This window comes from Halichoerus grypus, chromosome 2 (genome assembly GCF_964656455.1).
Source record: "Halichoerus grypus chromosome 2, mHalGry1.hap1.1, whole genome shotgun sequence".
Classification (NCBI taxonomy): Eukaryota; Metazoa; Chordata; class Mammalia; order Carnivora; family Phocidae; genus Halichoerus; species Halichoerus grypus.
The window spans coordinates 185871297-185893373 of record NC_135713.1 but is presented as its reverse complement, the minus strand read 5'-3'; the positions used below and the strand labels follow the sequence as shown (position 1 = coordinate 185893373).

The 22077-nt window shown below is 42.0% G+C and overlaps 1 protein-coding gene across 1 annotated transcript in view; it reads right to left on the bottom strand.

Annotated features, from left to right (window-relative positions):
* SKAP1 (src kinase associated phosphoprotein 1) overlaps positions 1 to 22077 on the bottom strand; it is a 271214-nt gene that overhangs the window by 38567 nt on the left and 210570 nt on the right. Inside the window, exons 5-9 of the mRNA XM_078065633.1 lie at positions 10345 to 10422; positions 9383 to 9466; positions 5665 to 5789; positions 3251 to 3314; positions 951 to 1142 (exon numbers count right to left, since the gene is read on the bottom strand). Coding sequence (XP_077921759.1) covers positions 951 to 1142; positions 3251 to 3314; positions 5665 to 5789; positions 9383 to 9466; positions 10345 to 10422 — 543 coding nt within the window. The remainder of the gene's footprint in view (positions 1 to 950; positions 1143 to 3250; positions 3315 to 5664; positions 5790 to 9382; positions 9467 to 10344; positions 10423 to 22077) is intronic.

Below are 22077 nucleotides of genomic sequence, written 5' to 3'. Positions count from 1 at the left end.
AGCAACCAGTCCTGTCTTCAGGGGCCCGAGTGTTAGATTCACCTTAGTTCCTAAGTTCATCTGGGATCGAGGTTTAAATTGCTATAAATTTCAGCTTAACTCGAATTTCTCAGCAGAGCACTGAACTCCTGGCAAATTTCCACAGGAGCAATCTTTCTGAATGGACTTGAAGATTCAGCGTTCCTGTGGTCTAACTACCTCACAATTAAGAGGCTCAGGCTTTGGTTTTCCACAGTCTGACCCCCACTGTGCTCCGCGCCGTTCAACAGCTGCTGTTGTTCCCACAAGAAGGGGCTATGTGGAAGCAGTGATGACTATACATTTTTTGAGATGCCAGTTATCATGCCTTTGGAAGAAAAGAAATATGTACATGGGCCTGCTGTAATGGTGGGCAGAGGAAACAGGTTTATGTGTGAGAGAGACGATTAGATTTGTGGTATATCTGAACCAGGTACTGATGGGTTATACTCCATCGGGGTCTTCTTCGGTTACTGACAAGGTTTGTCAGCACTTACTTGTACTCCTTTAGGCTTTTGATAACCTTCATCATTTTGAGGCGACTTTATTCACTCTCACATTTACCCAGAAAAGAAGTTGAAACTAGAGAGTTTTGATGACCCACCTCAAGATCCAGAGTAAACCAATGGAGGCCAACATGAGTAGACTTGACTCTTTAACCTTGTTGACATATGTAATAATTAAGTTATTGTTGACATATGTAATAAGTTACTTCGCATGGCAAAGGTGAAAGACATGCCCTGATCAATTCATCTTGCTCCCAGAGCAAGGGAGAGCTTTTGTACTGGGAATCATAGAAGCTCCACTGAAGCTTCCCTATGTTATTTTCTTCAGAGATTTGGCTTCCTCTGGAGGTTTCAAACTTACATTCTTCCACCAGGTCAAGAATTTCTGAAACTAATAGAAGATAATCAGAAGACAAAATTTCTCACCTGGTAAGACTTCATAAATATCTTCTTCTGTCTCCTTTGTGGGCTCTTTTAGCCCCAGACTCCCAGGCAAGATGACAGGTCTGCATTGGGAACCAGAATTTGGGGCATCAAAACCATCGATATCATCATACGTCTCTTCCTCTTCCTCCTCTTCCTCCTCCTCTTCACATGGAATGGTTAAGGAGCTCAGATCTGCCAGGGCAGAGATGAGAATGAATCCAGATGGGGAGAAAAAAGGAAAGAATAAGGCAGGGAAGGGAAGAGGGAGAAGGAGGCGGAGGGATGAGAATAAGATATGTCAAAAGAAAATGAAACGCTGGGTTAAGTGCTGTTATTTCTAATGTGGGCCTTGGTGCCAGGAAATCTACAGGAAAGGCCAGACTAGCACTGTGTCAGGTTTAAACCATCAACATAAATCCTTCCTTGCAATAAAACTTGATCAGGATGAAGCAGCTCTGAAAAGTAGGAGTGTGCGAATGAGCACAAGAGGCGAAGGGTTGAGAAGAAGGTGGAAGAGGAAATGCCAGCACCCCGTGCACTGTTCCCTGAGTAGAGAAAGGGCAGGGGGATAGCCTGTGGCTCCCCAGGGTGTGCAGAGCCCTGGGAGCGATGGTGGCTCCCGGAGGGTAGCCGAGCTGTCAGAAGCTCGTCACCCCCATGATCTCACTGCAGAATGTCAGACAAGTTTGTTCGTAAAGAGAAAAACGGGCAAGAGTGGAAGAAGGGAAAGTGAGATACAGAAAAATATAACAGTTGTGCGAGACCAAATGGAATGGCTGAGCCACGGGGTTACCATGTCATTCTGTAACTGTGCAGTCTGGCTGACCTCAAAGTGGGTCACTGCAGAGAGGATGTTGAGACATTACAGCACTGGGCAGCACAGGGCAGGAGAGGGAGATTGGTTTTTTATTTTAATGGGGAACTGGGAATGTTCGCTCTCGGATGTCTAGTACAGAAGGCTCTCTGAAACCCTGCTGAGGGGTCTCTGCAGGATGGGGGAGTGCAGTCAGGGTACTCTGGGGAAGGAATGGATGGAGAGACATCCGATGTTCATTTCAAAACACAATAAAACTGTTTGGCTTGATTAGGCATTTAATAAAGATTTTGCAACAATTTTCATCGGAATTCTGGTGCCACCTCATATGAGGAAGGGATCAAAGACACATTTGTGGCTTAAACCATATGTTATTATTTTGTTTGTTTTAAAATAAAATGGAATGAATAATTTCTTCAATGTGGGATTCTGAACGTACCACAGGGTACAGCTCAATAAAGCTGCTTTGAGTTTTATTGAGGTTTACACACTTAGGGGTATATTACACGCATAAATCCAAGGCACCTAGATGAGAGTGTACCCTGTAGTCTTGCCGTCAATGTTCATGTTTGCCTAGCTCCAGTCTATTATACGTGACGCTCTTGGTAGATGCAATAGTTTGTTTTTGTGATAGCAAAGGCATAAACTGAGTAAAATAGGCAATTCTTGTAATTAAAGCTCTGGTGCTTCCTTCTTTTTATCCACAATAAAATCTTATAGCAGAATTAAAAAAAAAAAAAAACGGAGACGAAAAGACTTGGTGTTTTTAGGCTGGTGTGCTTCTCCCTAGGTCTTGGGCCATGTACAACGTTGGCGTTTCTGCCTTTCTGCAGCGGCAGGGTCCTGCCACGAGGGTCTATCCTGGGTTATCTGATGCCAAGTGACGGACTCAGGTTGGCTGTTTCTACCTGTCAGGCCACTCCCAGATAAGCCTTCCTGGGCCACTCTCACTGCTGTGCCTGCAGGCTGGCCAGCAGAGGGTACTCTAAGAGCGGTCATTTAACATCTTCAGGCAGGACTCTTCCCATCCCAAAGCAAGGGACATTTTATTGTGGTTTGGGTAAGAACAGTTTGCTTTTAATGTCCATGTTGATGAAGGCCACCTTGACAAGTATAGATTTCTACTTCCTGCTAAGTTTCAAACGAGAAGATTTGGGACCTAAATTGCATCTAGGTGACTTTACATTTGATATCATGAATTTGTTTTCCAGAACATAAGGGGTTGTGAGGCACTGAATGGAGCTGAGCTGGTTTTCAGAAGTTCCTTTTCTAGTGATTACGAATACTACAGAGGTCATCTCCAGGTTGATGGTTTCTTTATCTTATGATTCATACATGGTACTATTTGTTGTTATAATATAAGGGATGGTAGAAGGGAGAATGAACAGAAAAGAAAATACAGATTGAAGACTGTGGATTATATTTATGCAATATAACTTCAACTGCAAATCCACTTAAGTGTTGTTTCTGTAATAAGGATACTTACCCTTTAACAAGAAACTGATTTGATTCACCCAGTCTCTGGCTTCAGCTGGATTAGCAGCTGTAAACTAGAGAAAAATTAGTGAATTAATTTATTACCTTCATGAATTCATAAAATTTCCATGAATCCTAGAGGGAGGTTCAAAGAGAAGAGCCTGTGAGTCAAGTTGCAGAGTCAGGCTGAAAGCTGAGGATTCTCTGTCTGCTTAATATTTAGAAAAAAGATCGAAATCTTACTCAAAGTGATATTTCCCTTCATCTGTATACCCAATGTTGACTACTATTTGAGTCCAGACCTTCACATTCACATGCATTCATTCGATTATCCATGCATTCATCAGGCATTTTTTTGAGAAAAGGTTACAAAAAAAAAAAAAAAAAAAAAAAGCAAACCCAAACTCCTGACTTTAAAGAACAGTGTATCAGTTATGGAGACAAGATACACACTTGAGATGGGAACCCACGAAGGGTGCATCTGAGAACAGTCGGATGCTGAGAGAGCACAGGAGCACTTGCCTGGAGTAAAGCCAGGGAAGCTGGTGCAAGTAATACTGTTTTGGTCGGATTTTAAAAGAGTTGGTGGAAACTGCCTGGTGGAGGGAACCATGTTCAGGAGATTAGGAATGAGACCACTGTGTATGGGGGAAGGTAGGCAGATCAACTTGACTGGAGAACAGTAACAGGTGATGTGGGAATGTTGCCAGTCCGGGAGGAGTTGGTGAAGGGGCTCTGAGTACTAGGTGCTCAGACTTAAAATGTAGGCAAGAGCAAACCATTGTAAATTCTAGCAAAAGGTGTGGGAGATTCTTTCAAGAGTTGTGGGGAGTAGGGATTAGAAAAGGGAGATACTGGAGACAGGAGACCAGCTAGAAGGCTATTTCACAAGTCCTCTGGGGGAAGTGGTTGGGACAACTATTGTGATGGCGGTGGGAATAAGTAAGAAGGGGACGATCCAAAGGATATTGTAGGGGAAGAATCCACGGACCATGATAATGATTTGGATTCAATGGGCCAAAGAAAAGAAGAAGTAAACAAACTCTACATTCTGATTCACAAAACAAGCCAGTCAAGCACCAAGCCTTAGCATTTTTTTATTTTAAATGAATCAACTTGAAATGACTGTTCCTGAAAAACATTTTTATTATCTGGCCATTAGGGTAAGATAAAGATATGTGCCGTATAAGAAACCTAGTTCCTGCTTAATGCTTATTAATAGACATTGTCATTCTTGATTTCTTAAAAACTCATTTCCATAAGAAATGTCTAAGGAAATTGATTTAGACTTGTCATATAAATTTTTATCTGGAGGAGGCACCATCAATACTGAATAATAAAAATAACTTAGATACATGCCCAGTGCATACATCTGTTAGGTATATATCTATGAAGGACTCTCTAGAAAAGTTTAGTTTAAATAAAAAAAACCTTTTTTTGAAATTCCATATTGAAGACCTGCTTGTTTTATCAAAACGAGGTTTAAGATACTATAGAAACATAAAAGGATGAGTACTGAGAAGCATTTGAAGAGTCAAAGGTTACTCAAGTGGTTAATATTAACCTTAGCATGTCTTTTCTCTTTTTCATAAGTTAGCTAAAAATTTTCCAAATTGTTTTAGTAAAACTGTGACAAGATAAAAATGACCAACAAGCAGGAAATAATATTTGTTTGTATATATATATTTATACACACACACGTAAAAATATATTTTCAGAGAAAATCATGACATTCCCATAGTCAGAATTTTAAAAAATTGCTTTAGTTAATAAATGCCTTACTTATTATATTACCTACTATATTGTGTCAAAATGTATAAAAATGAACACAGTGAAGAATAAGCCTTTCCCACCCCAACCAAGGTACTCTAGTCCCTCCAGTTATCACTGTTACTACTCACTAATCATTGTCACCAATGTCTTGGGAGTCCTTCCAGAGATATACAATGCTTCTACACACAGGAAAATTATTTTGGATAGCAAGATGAATATGGGAAAGTAACTTATTTTTCATTCTACAGTCAGATTTTTCTTTTTCTGGGTTTCATGGAAGGAAGTAAAGATAGTTAAAAAAAATAAAGAGAATGGGAATTGAAGGTGTGAAATCAGACATGTTGAATAAGGAATTGGATTGTGTGCTCCAATAGACAAGACTCTCACCTATGGAGTGAGACTGGGACGGGCGGGGGGGGGTGTGGGGCGGAAGCCAACCAAAGGCAGTATCTGGGATGAGAGTGACAAGAGAGAGGAGGAAGGAGGGCATCACATAGCAAAGGTGAAGACATGTCAAGAAAGAAGGTCCTGGTAAGAAGTGAGCAGGTAACAGAGAAAGGATGGAACCCAGCATAGCACCCCCAGCTCACATGCCGCGTGGAACAGAACTCCAACACAAATGAGGATCATCATCTCCTCGGCTCATCCTACCTCATAGCTGCGCCTATCCTGGGAGGTCAGTTCAAAGCAGGACTCTTTCTTGGAATCTTTTCGCAGGTAGGGGGCCATCCGTACACTGTAGCCCTTAATGAGAAAGGTCCCTTTGGGCTGCTTGCCTGCAAGACAGGAAGGCTCCCTGTATCCCCAGAGAGATGCAACCACCGAGGGAAGGCATCTTCTCTGGAATGTAAAATAAAAGCACGGAAACAGCTGTTACATCCCCGAGGAAACACAACAGTCAAGGAAAGGTTATTAAGGAAGCTTAAGAAGAGGCTACTGTGATGGCGAGGCAGAGATCACTGCCAAGCTAGGGAAATGCAACATGAAAGGTTATTTTGCCAAAAGAGTACAACAGAGACAGAGAATTTATTAGAATGTTAAGAGATCTATAATAACAGAAGGAAGGAATTATTACAGCAGGGAGAGTGTGGCTGTAAACGTGAGGCTCTTGAAGGCTATTAGAGAACTGTAGCATATTATCATCAGGGCCGGCAGAGCTCACATTTGAGGGGAGGGACAGCAGTGTGGGGGGTGTGATGAGTTCCCGGGATCTCTTCCTCTGCCCTATGTAGCATTTGGGCTAGACTGCTCTCCCCCTCCTGCTGGCCAGGTCGGAATTGGTGCTAGAGGGAGAATAATTAAATCGCAGTATTTTATCCCCCTTCCCAGAGGTCAAATTGGGAAGTAGTAGAGTACTGTTAATTATCATTGGGCAATGAAGAAGGAAGAACAGGATTAAGGGAAGGCAAGGAGAGACCACTCTGTCTGTCGCTCCTTTTTTTTTTTTTTTTTTTTAAAGATTTTATTTATTTATTTGACAGAGAGAGACACAGTGAGAGAGGGAACACAAGCAGGGGCAGTGGGAGAGGGAGAAGCAGGCTTCCCGCTGAGCAGGGAGCCCGATGCGGGGCTCGATCCCAGGACCCTGGGATCATGACCTGAGCCGAAGGCAGACGCTTAACAACTGAGCCACCCAGGCGCCCCCCCCCTTTTTTTAAATAAACTATTAGGAATGGGAAAAGAGGATCTTGTTTCCAATGATTTTGTGTCCTCCTGGTGTGGTTCAGGCAGAACATACAGAGGAGTGGAACCACAGTGTCTGGGTGATGATTTGTGTCCTGTATCATGTGCAATGGATTGTTTAATACATGCTTTTTGAGGATGATGATGATAAGGTGGCAGTGGGATGACAGTATTAGGAAAAGAAAAGAGAAAGACTCTATCCTTACCTGGTTGAGCTAAAAGAAATACACAAACACTCTATACTTGCTAAGAAAAATGTCTTGGGCACAATAAGAAGTAACTGGCAAGAAGGGAGCCATGCAACAGTGCTTTTTGACACCAGAATCTTTTTTGTTAAAGTATCTCTCCTTGTTCTAACTGGCCACTAAAATGTTTTGTTGTTTCTTTGGTCACCAGGTTTTATTTCACCCTGACGGCAAAATGGTCCATAAAAGTCTCCACGTCTCTCCCTCTCCCACTCTCTCACCTTGAGTATAGAGGATTCTGAATGATTGAACATGATACCTGGCTTTATGTTCAGATATGCCAAATACTTATTTAATGCAAGGGAAATGAAGAACATTTTTACAATGATGTAAATGTTATATGAGTTTGAAGGTTTAAAATAAGAAAATAGTACCTGGCTGGCTTGTACACCTAGAATTCAGGGAAGAAATTGTGGTTGCTGGGCTGGAGAGTGGTCTGGGGGTTGGACGGAAGCTGGGGATGGTTTTGAGCTATGCGGCTATGATTGCCAAGTAGTGCTTCACACTTCACCCCTACATGGGAAAGTCTCCGAGGAATATAAGAGGGTGAACCCAAGATGAAGTCAGTGATACCTGTGGTAGGCAGAAAAGCAGGGTGAGCCAACTGCCTTAAAGCCCAAGGGCAAATCTTAAGGATCCCAAGTCATTTAGCAAAGCTGCAGTTCTTTCTGCTATCTTAATACCAAAGGTATGGGAAGTCCAAAGGCAATTGGGTAGATATTTGATTATTCCCTGGGACTGGATATCTAGGCATTGGGAGATGCATAATCCTGGGAAGGAAGGAAGAGGGGAGAAACAGGGAATGACTGGAAGGAAAATGAAGGTTTTACTCGGAATAACTGGCCTCTGTGCCAGTTGGGAAAGCCCCCACAAGAATTGATGTGTTGCTTTTTTAATTTCTCTCTTGCTTCATAGAATTATTCCTGGGGCTAGTTAGAGTCTGCAGGAGGGTGTCCCCTCTTTGAAAGTTTGTGTTCACTTACAATGATAATTTTTAACTTGTATTTAGTTGTAGCTGCCTCCAACCTGTGCTTATATCCTGTTCCTTCTCATGAACTTAGCGACACTGTTAAGCATGGATGGGAGGTCTTCTAGGGATCGCATATGAGTGTTGTGCTTGATTGACTCAGTGGTGGCTCATTAAGAAGCTGCCTCTGGCCTGAGTCAACACTTCACTGCTGCTGCCATCTGGCTGGAGGGTGTCTCTTGGGCACAGCAACCATTTGGGTCTCAACACTCCATGACTCTAGGGATGTCCACTGGACTACTTCCCAGTATGCAGTGAGATAAAGTTGAGAGCATATTCTTAGAGAGTTTGGACCCAAGGGTTCTATTTCTGGGCTGTTGGTAAGCTGTTCAAATCCTTCTCAGATTTTTTCTCAATATTTTAACTATATTATTAACATCTATAAAGAGTTTGAGATTCTTGGGGTGCCTGGGTGGCTCAGTTGGTTAAACATCTGCCTTCGGCTCAGGTCATGGTCCCACAGTCCTGGGATTGAGCCCCGCATTGGGCTCCCTGCTTGGTGGGAAGCCTGCTTCTCCCTCTCCCACTCCCCCTGCTTGTGTTCCCTCTCTCGCTGTGTCTCTCTCTCTGTCAATTAAATAAATAAATAAAACCTTAAAAAAAAAAAAAGTTTGAGGTTCTTAAAAAAAAAAGCCAAAGTGTTCAACCTTGATATTATGTTATTAGTCATAATAAAAGATAACTTTTTAACATTTTATTTATTTTTTATTTATTTTTTAAGATTTTATTTATTTATTAGACAGAGAGATAGCGAGAGCAGGAACACAAGCAGGGAGAGTAGGAGTGGGAGAGGGAGAAGCAGGCTTCCTACCGAGCAGGGAGCCCGATGTGGGACTCGATCCCAGGACCCTGGGATCATGACCTGAGCCGAAGGCAGATGCTTAACGACTGAGCCACCCAGGCGCCCCTAACATTTTATTTTTTTAAAGATTTATTTATTTGAGAGATTTATATGATCTAAAGAGTTTATTTGAGAGAGAGTGAGCACGTGCGTCCACGTGAATAGGGGGAGGGGCAGAGGGAGAGAACCTTCAAGCAGACTCCCCGCTGAGTGCAGAACCCCACCTGGGGTTTTGATCCCATGACCCATGAGACCATGACCCCTGAGATCATGACCTGAGCTGAAGCCAAGAGTTGGACGCTTAACCGACTGAGCCATCTAGGCGCCCCAAAGATAACCTTTTGATATGCTGACCACACGATCCTAGTGTTTAAAGGGGAAATAATTTCTAAATTGGCATCTGAGTTTTTGGGGATGGGCGAGGTATTACTTACCCAAGTCTCTTTCTTTCCCAAGCATGTCCCTTTATGGGTGTTAGTTAAAGACTGCTATCTTGAGATCTAAGTGCTTGAGAATTTACGAAGTGCTTGCATCCAGGAGGGAGATGCTGCTGTGCAAATGAAGAACACTTACTTTTCTCATTAGCATAGTAGTAGAAGAGGCCTCTGCTGACCACACACCATCGCTTCTGCCACTCTGATCCAAAGAAACTATGATCTAAACGGAACAGCGGTAAGGGACATAAATTCAGGTAGCTACAACCACTGACGAGTCTGTAAAGTCCAACACACAGTCCAGTGTGTTATTGTTTTATTTCCTAGGTTAATGGACTGTAAACTCCTCCCTTTCACTCCCACAGGCTATCCCATATTGACTCAGAGTCCAGAGGGCTCGCTCAGTTAAAGGTCCAAATTCTAAACAGGGTTTGCCTGTTCTGGCCCTCACGGCAGTCCCACTATCTATCTTCCTTTTTGGCTCTCGGGTTCTAATCTCATCCAGTACTTTTCAAATTCTCTATGATACTTTCATGTGGTGCCTTTTAGCAAACCTAGCTGATGCTCCAGGCCACAGGCATGAGAAAGGCTTTCATTGTACTAAGGCAATTTGCCTTTTGAGTGTTAAACCTGGGACCCTGGGCTTAGTTAGGGTAGCAGTATCTATTTTAATCCAGTGAGTGATAGGTCAAGAGTCAGGCTCCTCTGAATTGTGAAACTGGGTTGCTTCACACAGGATGTAAAATTACACTTTGGCAACATAGTTTTACTCTACAGGAGCATACTGAGAGATGAGAACAAGAATATCATCACTCATTCATTCAACAAGGATTTTTATTAAGCACCTGTTGTGTACCAGGTGAACAAAGCAGAACGGGTTCCTATGCTGATGAAGCTCACAATCGGCTGAAGATTTTGGGGCATCTCTCTTCAGCCTATGCACAAACATCAGACTTCTTTTCCTCTCCCACCTTCCTTTTGGCCTTCCCCCTCCTGAGCACAGAACTGGGCATAGAAAAAGCACCTGCTATGTTAGCCCTCTTTTTCCTCATTTCCCTTCCCTTCCTGGAATGTTCTGAGACCTGTGGGTCTGGTCAGTACCTTTGCTTTTCTTCTCCAAGTATCCTTGCTTGATGATGTTATCAAGTTCTTGAGCTCCTCTTATGATGTCTTCCACTCCTAAAAGGAAAAACAGCAGAATGCTCTGTTGAAACCTGACAGAATTTTCATTTATTTAGGTTCCTTTAGATATTCCACATTAATGAAGGGGGTGCAGAAGGGCAGCTGCTTAAACACAGCACAAAATAAAACAATTTTTATTTTTTATTTATTTATTTATTTATTTATTTTTTTAAGATTTTATTTATTTATTTGACAGACAGAGACAGCGAGAGAGGGAACACAAGCAGGGGGAGTGGGAGAGGGAGAAGCAGGCTTCCCGCCGAGCAGGGAGCCCGATGCGGGGCTCGATCCCAGGACCCTGGGATCATGACCTGAGCCGAAGGCAGACGCTTAACGACTGAGCCACCCAGGCGCCCCCAAAATAAAACAATTTTTATATGATTGGGGGGAAAGGGTAAATTTTCTCTTCCTAATTATATCTAATGCTAAAATCACTTATAATGATCGAAACCTACATTAGTTTGTGCAAGAGGAAGTAGCCTAAAATATGTATGGATTGGCAAGAAAAGGACTCTAGAGAATTAAGAATTTGCTGTGGATTATAAGCTCCAAATTGGATAATCCACATCGAGATAATCAAAAGTCAAATGAATAGCTACCAGCAGAAAGAAGCTTAATGAGTGATAGAGTTCACCATGAATGCAGCCACCTCCGTGAGAGCAATAAACACACACTCACTCTTAAAACAACAACAACAACAACAACAAAACAGAAAGCCACCTCGTGAACATAAATTTTATTAAGTTTGCACAAAGAAGGGCTATGCAGGCTGAACTGGCAGTAAGTGCCACATCCTGGTTTTGTCCAAGTATGGAAAAGAGTCTAAGAAGGGTTGAAGCCTTTACCAAGAGAAGACTCTGGAACTGACATCGGCCTTTAAACATATGCTGCTGGGGCGCCTGGGTGGCTCAGTCAGTTAAGCATCTGCCTTTGGCTCAGGTCGTGATCTCAGGGTCCTGGGATGGAGCCCCGTGTCGGGCTCCCTGCTGAGCAGGGGAGTCTGCTTCTCCCTCTCCCTCTGCCCCTGCTCCTATACTCTCTCTCTCTCATTCTGTCTCTCAAACAAATAAATAAAATCTTAAAAAAATAAACGTATGCTGCTCACATCCTTGACTTTCAATTAGCCTCGTTAGGTACAAATTTATTGAGAAGTCAAGATCCTGATCCATCTTTCACTACTGGGGTTTACACTTATTTCACAGAAGTGAGGGGAAAAGGACAAAAGAGAAGGAATTGACTCCTCAAAAATTAAAATGAAACAAGAACAGCAACAATAAAAAACTTTAAAAAATACAAGTCCATATTTCTTTTTTTAAAGTTTATTTTTTTTTTTAGTAATCTCTATACCCAACATGGGGCTCAAACTCATGACCCCGAGATCAAGAGTTGCGTGCTCTTCCGACAGAGCCAGCCAGGTGCCCCCAAGTCCATATTTCTTTCTTTCTTTTTTTTTTTTTTTAAAGATTTTATTTATTTATTTGACAGAGAGAGATAGCGAGAGGGAACACAAGCAGGGGGAGTGGGAGAGGGAGAAGCAGGCTTCCCGCGGAGCAGGGAGCCCGATGCGGGGCTCGATCCCAGGACCCTGAGATCATGACCTGAGCCGAAGGCAGATGCTTAACGACTGAGCCACCCAGGCACCCCCATATTTCTTAATTAGGAGAAATAAAGGGAGTGGCCTGGCAGAATCCTACTGTTTGTTCTTTTTAGTCTCCAAAACCAAAGCTCTTTAGGTTTCCCTTAATAGATTTAGAAATCAAAACAAAATACAAACCAAATTAAGGCACAACCCCATATGAATCAACTGGGTCACCTATACAATATCTTGAGACTTTTGGGTGAAATAATTGTTTTTTCAATTGCACAATTTTTTTTTTTTTTTAAATCTACAACTAACACTCAGGGGTGGCTACGAGCTGGCACTTACTTCTTGTTTAAAATATTTCTTGTTTAAAAATAACATTTTCAGACAGTTTAAAATGCAACTAAGATTTTACCTTTTGCTTCTAAGCAGTTTCAAACTTAGTTTTAAACATAGAGATCCAAAGAGTTTTTCTTTTTTCGTGTGTCAAAGTGCCTGATTCTTTCTATTTGTCCTTATTGCCAACTTCCTTGTTCATGGACTATTTTCACTTGTGTGCTCTACAGTTAGCAAACTCTGTGGCTGCTATAAATCCTCCCAGATGGGTCTCAGGGTGCACACATGAGATGAACAGCAGCAAAGGGAAGTTCATTTGTCTAGGATCCTTTCATTTCTCCCACCCCTCTGAAAATTCTAATACCTCTCTGAAAATGCTCTCCAAGAAAACAGAAACTGAGCCACTGAGGGTGGAGTGGCTGGGTCGAGGACCTGGCATGGCTCAGAAGGAAGACCCTTTGCAGGAGACCCCATCCTCTCTGCAGCACTGTCAAAAATTGCTCCTAGAGGCCTAAAAATTAAATGAAAGACAGAGGGGATGAGAAAAACAGGATCTCCTAAGCTTGGAGGACCCATCCCTTCTTCCAGTTTTTTTCTTTTCTTTTTCCTTTTTTAAGGTCTTGTTAAACTTAGAGACACAGCTTCTTGTTAAAGATGCCGAGAGTCTGAATCATAAAAGACATGTTAAACGTTCTATTAGAATTCAAACCTCCTTTTTTAATGCAAATCTAAATGCCATTTTATGGAACATCTATAATTATGAAAATGGGAAGACATTGCCTCGTGTGCAGGGAGAGTCTGTGAGTATGAATATTACATTAATGTGCCCACACCAGCTCACTGATCCTGCTGGCAGGAGCATAAAAAATGCTTGAGTGAAACTTTTATTTAGATGTTAAGACTCCAGGCCCCAGCGGGGTGACAGAGACAGTCCCTGCGAGTTGCCATCAGAGAGAGAGCTTGAATTGAATTACCCAGGGGGGAAGGAAGTAGTGATGAGCACTGCTTCGCTTATTTAATTTCATTTACTTTCAGTACATTATCAGCATGAGGCTTTTCTCTCCCCACCAACCGAAACCCAAGAATGCCACCACCAAGAAAACAAAGACACAATGCTGCAGAGATGTTTGAACTCCAAGTCATGAATTCTAGGAAACTAGGGTCAGCCCCGTCACCACCTTCTCTCCTGAGGAGTCACACTTAGTTTGCTAAAACTGGGCAGGGAATGAGTTGCTGAATTTTCTCTCTTGGTCATTCACCAACAGATTCTGAAGAGTACCAGAGCTAGAAATGCGGTATTTTAATGTGCTGCGTTTTTAGCAAGATGTGTTATGTTGCTTTCTTATTAGAAGGAATTGGTACTGATGAACTCTCTTGCCTGGTTTCCCTTAAGGGCAGTGGACAAAATGGGATGATAGGCGAAGTTTGAAATGGCTATGGAAAAAAATTAGGAAATCAAATCAAATCAATCTCGATTTCTAGTGATTGTCTCCTGTGTACAAGGCACAGTGTGGTGAGTATAACAACAGAATTGTTCTCAATGTATGTTGACGCCGAGCTCAATTTCATTAACTCCATGATCTATCAAAAAAATCCAGACAACCAAGATGGGAAGCCATTGTGACAATCAAGCTGTCTCTTCTTTCAGTGTCAGCTCAGTGTCCTACTGATCAAGAACCAGTGATCTTGAGGATGCACAACATTAGTCATGGTCCTGGGGTGATGAGGCAGGAGGAGTCTTGTATGCCTGAATCCGCACCTCCTGGCAAGTGAACAGATCTGCAGAGCTACTTCATGCCTAATAGAAAGTATGCAAATGCTTTGCAGGATGATAATAAAAATAGGAAGAAGCCACAAAGAATTGCATGAGTTGCTATTTTAAGTCAAAAACATTTATATTTAAGGATACAATTTTTTTAAAAAAATCGAGGCTTTTTGTCCATTACCTGAAAAAAAGATATCACCATCTTAATGAAAAAACAGAAATGATTTAGATTTATTGGGAATAAATGGCCTTCTTGGATAAACCTAAGGATGTATCACATTGTATCAGCACAAAACAGAATTACATTCATGTCATAATCTCTCTCTACCATGGCACTTAACTAAATCTCCCAGAATAGCCCATATAAAGAAAAGATTCACTTAGCTGAAGGATGTGGGGCCATAAAGATAAGATCAGTAGAGAAGTGTTACCTAGAAGTGATGGCCACCCAACTTTCATGGCAGATGAAGATAAAAGAAATTCTCAGACATCCTTCTCTCCTCATCCAGGTCTTTAAACCCTTGTATCCCACCCATACCCAACTCTGCAGTAAAAAATGACAGAGTAGGATTCCATCTCTCAGTGCTAAACATGACTCCTCAGTCAGCTATGCACAGCAACAACAATGGGGACCCTTTAGAGTGTGATACATTTCCATAAAGGAGTCAATAAAAAAGACACGGGAGCTTATGTGAGTCACGGCCTATTTAATCAGCTGCGTTCTAGCCCACTGAGAAAAGAGAATTGGAGAAATCACTTGGCAACACCACAGCAGAAGGCGAACAGCACAAGAAGCCACACAATTTCACTGCAAAAAGGCTGCAGCCCCTGCAGAACCAACCAGGTGCCCATGAACTTTCATTATAGGCAGCAGGCTTGGTTTCTTGCTAAACCAAGCTGAAATGAAAATCAGTGATTTTTTAAAAAAAACATCTTTGTTCAACCCCCACCTGTCCCATAAACTGTGGATGTTTCCCATCCTCCCTTTTCCTTTCAATTCAAGTTCTTTTCAATTGTTTGGAAAAGGGACCAAACTCCAGCCTAGAGACTGACAGCTACCAGCGGTGAATTTCAGGCAGGGTGAAGTTTACCAGGTTCCTCCATTGAAGTACCTGTGACAAGAGCCCCAGGGCGCTGGGTGGATGAGGTTGGAGAAAATTTAGTATTTGAAGGCTGGGGGTGGTGAAGCGCCATCTGCAATTCCAATTCACTCATAGTTTGCTGGCATAAGTGCCTTTGTAGAAAAGTGACAAACACACTTCACAATGCCTCAAACGTACACAGGGGAAAGGTTTTGCAGGGAGGGTTGGAGAAGGTAGTATTCTCCTGTCTGGTGGTCGCTGGTCCTAAATCTCCTTTGTATTTGGCTCCTGTGACCTTCCTTAAATAAGCTCCTTACAGTTTTTCCTTAGCTTCTTGTGTTTCTGGGTCGTTTTTTGCTTTTTTCTCATTTTTCAGGACCCAGTCAGTAAGTGACAGTCAGTTTGAGGTGTCCAGCCTGCAGTGTTCAACTTCTGAGCATGATACTAACAGGGAAGTTGGTTTCAATGACTCTTCCTCTGTTAGTCTCTTGGGGACAGGCTTATATAATTCTCTAACTTCTGTGGTTCTACTTGATACCCACCTGAGTTTACACTTGTTCCTCCACTTTTCTGTCCTCTTGCTTCATTTATTAAGGAATTTACACCAACACATATAACACATGTAAGGTGAAAAATTCTAAATCATGAATAGTAATAGACTTAGGATCTGAAAGTTTCAGAGATATAGAGACCAATCGGACAGCGTTAATTTCGTGGAGGAATAAATCGGATATGAGATGAAAGAAAGGGTGAACAGCACGGACTTGGTCAAATTCTTCAACAAGCTGTGACAGAAGAAGGCAGAAAACAAAACAGGGACAGCTGGAGCTAGACTGAGGAGGTCGGAAAAGGAAAGAAATCACACATCTGCAGTTGGCAAACCAGCACAGGAGACAATGTTCAGGAGATCTTGAGGGACTCTTTTTGGCCCTCCGACTTTTTAAAGTCTTTAAAAAATAAAAACCTTTTAATCTGGGTAACAGACCAGACATTTATACAAATGTGTAAACATTTGTGGAAGAAATCTTGTTATACTGAGGATAAAGAAAAATCATGAGAAATTCTAGGCCAATGAGAAGTACTAAGAAAAAAAGCAGAGAATTGATGAACAAAATAACATGAATACATTTTAATAAAAATGAAAAAAGGCTAATACATTTTTAATCTGCATTTTAAAAAGATTTATTTATTGATTTGATATATATATATATGTACATATATATAGAGAGAGAGAGAAAGAGGGAGAGAGAGAGACACCAAGAGTCAAGAGTCGGATGCTTAACGGACTGAGCTACCCAGGCTTCCCTTAATCTGCATTTTATAAAGCATGTTTACATCTTATTTGAGCTTCACAGCAGCCCTATGAAGTATGTATTATTATCAGCTCCACTTTACCAACCAGGGCACTGAGGCTCAGTGAGATTGCCGAACTTACTGAAGGTTGCTCAGCTGGAACAGCCCATGCACTTTCCACCACCCTGAGCCTGAGTTGAGGAGACACACTCAGAAGTGGCTAAGGAAAGACGGTCTTCTCACCTCATGCTCCCACAAAAGGAGACCCATTTAAGTAGGGGGAAAGAAACAGACACAGCGTGTGGTTATTCTAGTAGTTGGGGTCAAAAAATTATTTTAAGATATTATATTTCTTATTTACTTTTTAATGTACTGGCTGACTAATCTGTGGAATTGCTTTCCAGGGCAGGTCTGTGTAAAGTCCGAGAAGTCAACAGATATACAGTACACTGCAAAAAAAAAAGAACATAGGAGAATGTGAGAAAAGGATACACAGGTAAAGAAAATGCAGGAGGAAGCAACCTGGAGCTCTCACAAATGGTGCTTGGTCACCAAGGTTTGGAAGATGTCTTCTGACACCAAGAGTGGTATCTAGAAGAATGAAGCCCTGCTCCAGTGTAGGGCTCATGCAGGAATCTTGAACGTGATTTGTTTACTCTTTAAGGAAGAGGACTTGGTTTAAAAAGAAAGAAGATTTTGGGGGCCCCTGGGTGGCTTAGTCGGTTAAGCATCTGACTCAGGTGGTGATCTTGGGGTCCTGAGATCGAACCCCGTGTCGGGCTCCACACTGAGTGTGGAGTCTGCTTGGGATTCTCTCTCTCCCTCTCCCCTCCCTACCCTTGCTCACACTCTGTCTCTCTCTCTCAAAAAAGAATAAAAGAAAGAAAGATTTTTAAGCCAAATATCCAAAATTGGTTTCTTTTCACAAAACATTCCATCAATAATGCCAAGTTACAAGGTAACATACAGAAACCATGAATATTCATGGAGCATAAAGAACCTTGTTCCTACAAAGAGGCACCACACTAATCGTCTAAGAGGCCTGTGGTCTTAGTGGATGCTCCTCTCCCACATCTTCACTTTCAGTGGAATTTTACTTGTAAGAAGTGGAAGTATTAGGGCGCCTCGGTGGCTCAGTTGGTTAAGCGACTGCCTTCGGCTCAGGTCATGATCCTGGAGTCCCGGGATTGAGCCCCGCATCTCGAGAAGCAGGGAGTCTGCTTCTCCCTCTGACCCTCTTCCCTCTCGTGCTGTCTCTCATTCTCTCTCTCAAATAAAAATAAATAAAATCTTTAAAAAAAAAAAAAGGAAGTGGAAGTATTAGAAAAAAGCCCTTCCAACTTCAACACACTATTTCTAGCATTTAAGTAAATGGTAATAATAATCAGCAGCATCTTCTAGGTGTAAACATTTCACTTTAAAGAATGACTAACTCAATATAATAATCCACTGATTCTCAATCATGGCATCATGACACATTGGTGTTTTTGATCAATTAAAGGTGTTCATCTGAAGGGCAGAGATTTTGAATAATTTACTTTTATTTATTTATTTATTTTTAAAGATTTTATTTATTTATTTGAGAGAGAGAATGAGATAGAGAGAGAGAGCATGAGAGGGGGGAGGGTCAGAGAGAGAAGCAGACTCCCTGCTGAACAGGGAGCCCGATGTGGGACTCGATCCCGGGACTCCAGGATCATGACCTGAGCCGAAGGCAGTCGCTTAACTGACTGAGCCACCCAGGCGCTCCAATAATTTACTTTTAGAATAAGAATGAAGTCAAAGTTTTTCTTAATAATACCATTCGTCTGCATTCTGATATGCTTTCTTAAGGGAAAAAGTCAATGAAAAATAATTTATAGCATATCTTAGTTATGCTACAGTCTATGGTACTAAACACATCAGATGCACTATTATAATTGTGGCAATCAAGAATTTCCCCAGTGCTGAAATCCAAATCAAAACCTCAATGAGATACCACCTCACACCAGTCAGAATGGCTAAAATTAACAAGTCAGGAAAAGACAGATGTTGGTGGGGATGCGTAGAAAGGGGAACCCTCCTACCCTGTTGGTGGGAATGCAAGCTGGTGCAACCACTCTGGAAAACAGTATGGAGGTTCCTCAAAAAGTTGAGAATAGAGCTACCATACGATCCAGCAATTGCACTACTGGGTATTTACCCCAAAGATACAAATGTAGGGATCTGAAGGGGTACGTGCACCCCGATGTTTATAGCAGCAATGTTTACAATAGCCAAACTGTGGAAAGAGCCAAGATGTCCATCAACAGATGAATGGATAAAGAAGATATGGTATATATATACAATGGAATATTATGCAGCCATCAAAAGAAATGAGATCTTGCCATTTGCAACAATGTGGATGGAACTGGAGGGTGTTATGCTGAGCGAAATAAGTCAATCAGAGAAAGACATGTATCATATGACTTCACTGATATGAGGAATTCTTAATCTCAGGAAACAAACTGAGGGTTGCTGGAGTGGGGAGTGGGGTGGGAGGGATGGGGTGGCTGGGTGATAGACACTGGGGAGGGTATGTGCTATGGTGAGTGCTGTGAAGTGTGCAAGACTGTTGAATCACAGATCTGTACCTCTGAAACAAATAATGCAATATATGTTAAGAAAAAAAAAAGTAGATAGCAGGAGGGGAAGAATGAAGGGGGGGAATTGGAGGGGGAGACGAACCATGAGAGATGATGGACTCTGAAAAACAAACTGAGGGTTCGGGGGGGTGGTGGGAGGATGGGTTAGCCTGGTGATGGGTATTAAAGAGGGCACGTTCTGCATGGAGCACTGGGTGTTATGCACAAACAATGAATCATGGAACACTACATCAAAAACTAATGATGTAATGTATGGTGATTAACATAACAATAAAAAAATTTAAAAAAAAAGAATTTCCCCAGTGCTTTATTTCCTTGAAAAAATCGGTGTTTCTTCAAAATTGTGGGTGTTCCACGGAAGTGGGATGAGAGTATAAATGTTGGTGGACATGTGATATGGTGGGAAAAAGGCTAAGAATTCATGTGATCTCCACACAAACTGTTTAAACCCAGAAAGCCTCTTGTGTCTTCTGATTTTATTAATTATGCGTATCTGTAACCCAGTACCATCAGCTTTATTTTTATCCTAGGAATCCATCCTTAATATAGAACCACAAAGATCCAAACTACCTGAAATCTCTTTAGCAGCCAAACCACGGTAAGTGGCAACTGTGCAAAGTGAGAATCCGGATACAAATCCAGGCAAGGCTCAAATGGCCCCGTGACTCTAATAAGGAGGTGGAAAGGACGTAAAATGCCACATTGTCTTCTTACAAACTTTGAAGGATCCCTGTATTCCCTCCTTGTCCTGAGGCAGATCACCATTATATATGTGTCACTTGAAGGCATCTCTATAAAATGAATGACAAAATATCATTTCCAAATCTATTTATTTACTACTCCACTGGACCGTGATAAGAACACGGAGAAAAGGAAAGCAAAAGAGAAGAGACTTGCCTGGGTTTGGAATCGCTTTTTTATGGCTTACCTTCTACCGGTCTACCATACTTTGGCCAGAAATCATTTTTCTGAAACATAGATGTGGTCATGTCACATTCCTGCTTAAAGCTTTTAATGGTTCCCCCCTACTTACAGGATGAAACTCAAACTCTCCAGCATACAGAAACTTTAAAATATTTTGGTCTCACCTACCTTCCCGTTTCATTTCCTTCCAACCCCCATACCTCCTGATACTCCAGCAACAGTAAGTAACAGACTGCCTTCTGGAATGTGCCATGTACTTCATACTGTAGAACTTTGCTCATCTGTTTTTCCTGCTTGGGAGTTTCTCTCGCTCTCTTTCCATTTTTCTTTTTTTTCTTTTTTAAAGATTTTATTTATTTATTTGACAGAGAGAGAAACAGTGAGAGAGGGAACACAAGCAGGGGGAGTGGGAGAGGGAGAAGTAGGCTTCCCGCTGAGCAGGGAGCCCGATGTGGGGCTGGATCCCAGGACCCTGGGATCGTGACCTGAGCTGAAGGCAGACGCTTAACGACTGAGCCACCCAGGTGCCCTCTTTCCATTTTTCAAGTAGGGCATGCTCCTTCAAGACTCCTTTCAAATGTCACATCTTCTCTGGATCTATTTGACCCATGTAGAATTATATACTCCCTTGCCTGTGCTCTAATACCATTTTCTATTGGGCATTATTATAACACTGTCTTGGCTCCCAGGGGCCCTGAAACTTTTCTCCAATACTCTCCAGTCTTGCCTCATTGCTTAGGTTTACATAAGACCTTAGTTACTAAGTAAAGCTACTATGAACAAGGAAATTGAAAAGGGGCTACTTCTGGGAAAAGGATTGTAGCTGTGGGTCTAGGTAGAAGGCAGTAGGGAGGATGATCTAGAAGGGGGAAAGAGAGTAAAAGCAGATTTTGCATTCAGAGAAGAGACATGACACTGTGGAAGAAACTCAGTGAACAAACATCATAGTACCTGGATCGAAATGGGGGAACAAAGAAGAATCCAATACAGCCGTGCACCTAGTGGGATGGGCAGTGTTTGCAGCAGGTAAGGAGAGTGAGAATTAGACTGAGGAGCACTTGGAACATGTCAACAACTGAGACCCATCAGGGCTAGGGTGTACTTTAAGTAATTGTTGAACTGATGCAGGATTAAGAAGGATCCTTCCCTAAAATACTCCACAGTAAAGGCTAAGGAGTTTGGTGCTAATTATTTAATTTCTTGCAACCTGAAGAACAGCTGCTGGTGGGAACTCTGGTCCCCTTCATAGAGGGCAACAGAATCATTATTCATTAGTATTCCCTGTATCCCCAGGGGCCTAGTACACACAGTAGGTACCCGGTAAATGTTTGCTAAGCTGAACTGAAACCACTTCTAGCCTAATGGGATTTGTGGTCTAAGAAGGCAATATGGGAGTGAATATTTGTTAGATAAATCATTTTCACCAAAGCCACAAATGGTAATTTCTGTTCTGCTGTATATTCACAATTTTAATCTTAAGATTGGTAACATGAAATAAGAAAAAAAAGGGAGAGGAGAAGAAGCTTTATCCAAGAGAGCAAAGAGGAAGTGGGCAGTGCAGAAACCAGGATGAATAACAGGAATAAGAATGATAGGAAGAGGGGCAAACAGAGTTTGGGGGGGAAATTAGAAAAAATACCATGAGTCTCAACTGGAAAGAATTACATTTCTGAGCCTATTTCACAGCCTCGTTGAGACACCAACTGTCTTCACCGCAGACCTGATCTATCCTCCGGAGAGCATCCAAGGATGGGATCCAGAGGAAGCCATAAGTGGACAAAGGACCAAGCCAAAACTCCAACAACTTAACAAATGGATAGCGAAATACTTTGCAGAAGTAGCTGTTGAAAGCCACTTTTGAGCTACAGACCTTGAGTGGCTGAGACTTGACCTTTTCTGATAATATTTCCCTAGTCCTCTTGTTTCCCTGCAAAAATGGTATTTTTCTCTTCGAACTTCCACAGGTACATCTGTTCTGCATCCTGTATGCAGACATCTTATGTGTGTCTGATCACTTAATACAGCTGACGGTGAAAGCTATGTGGG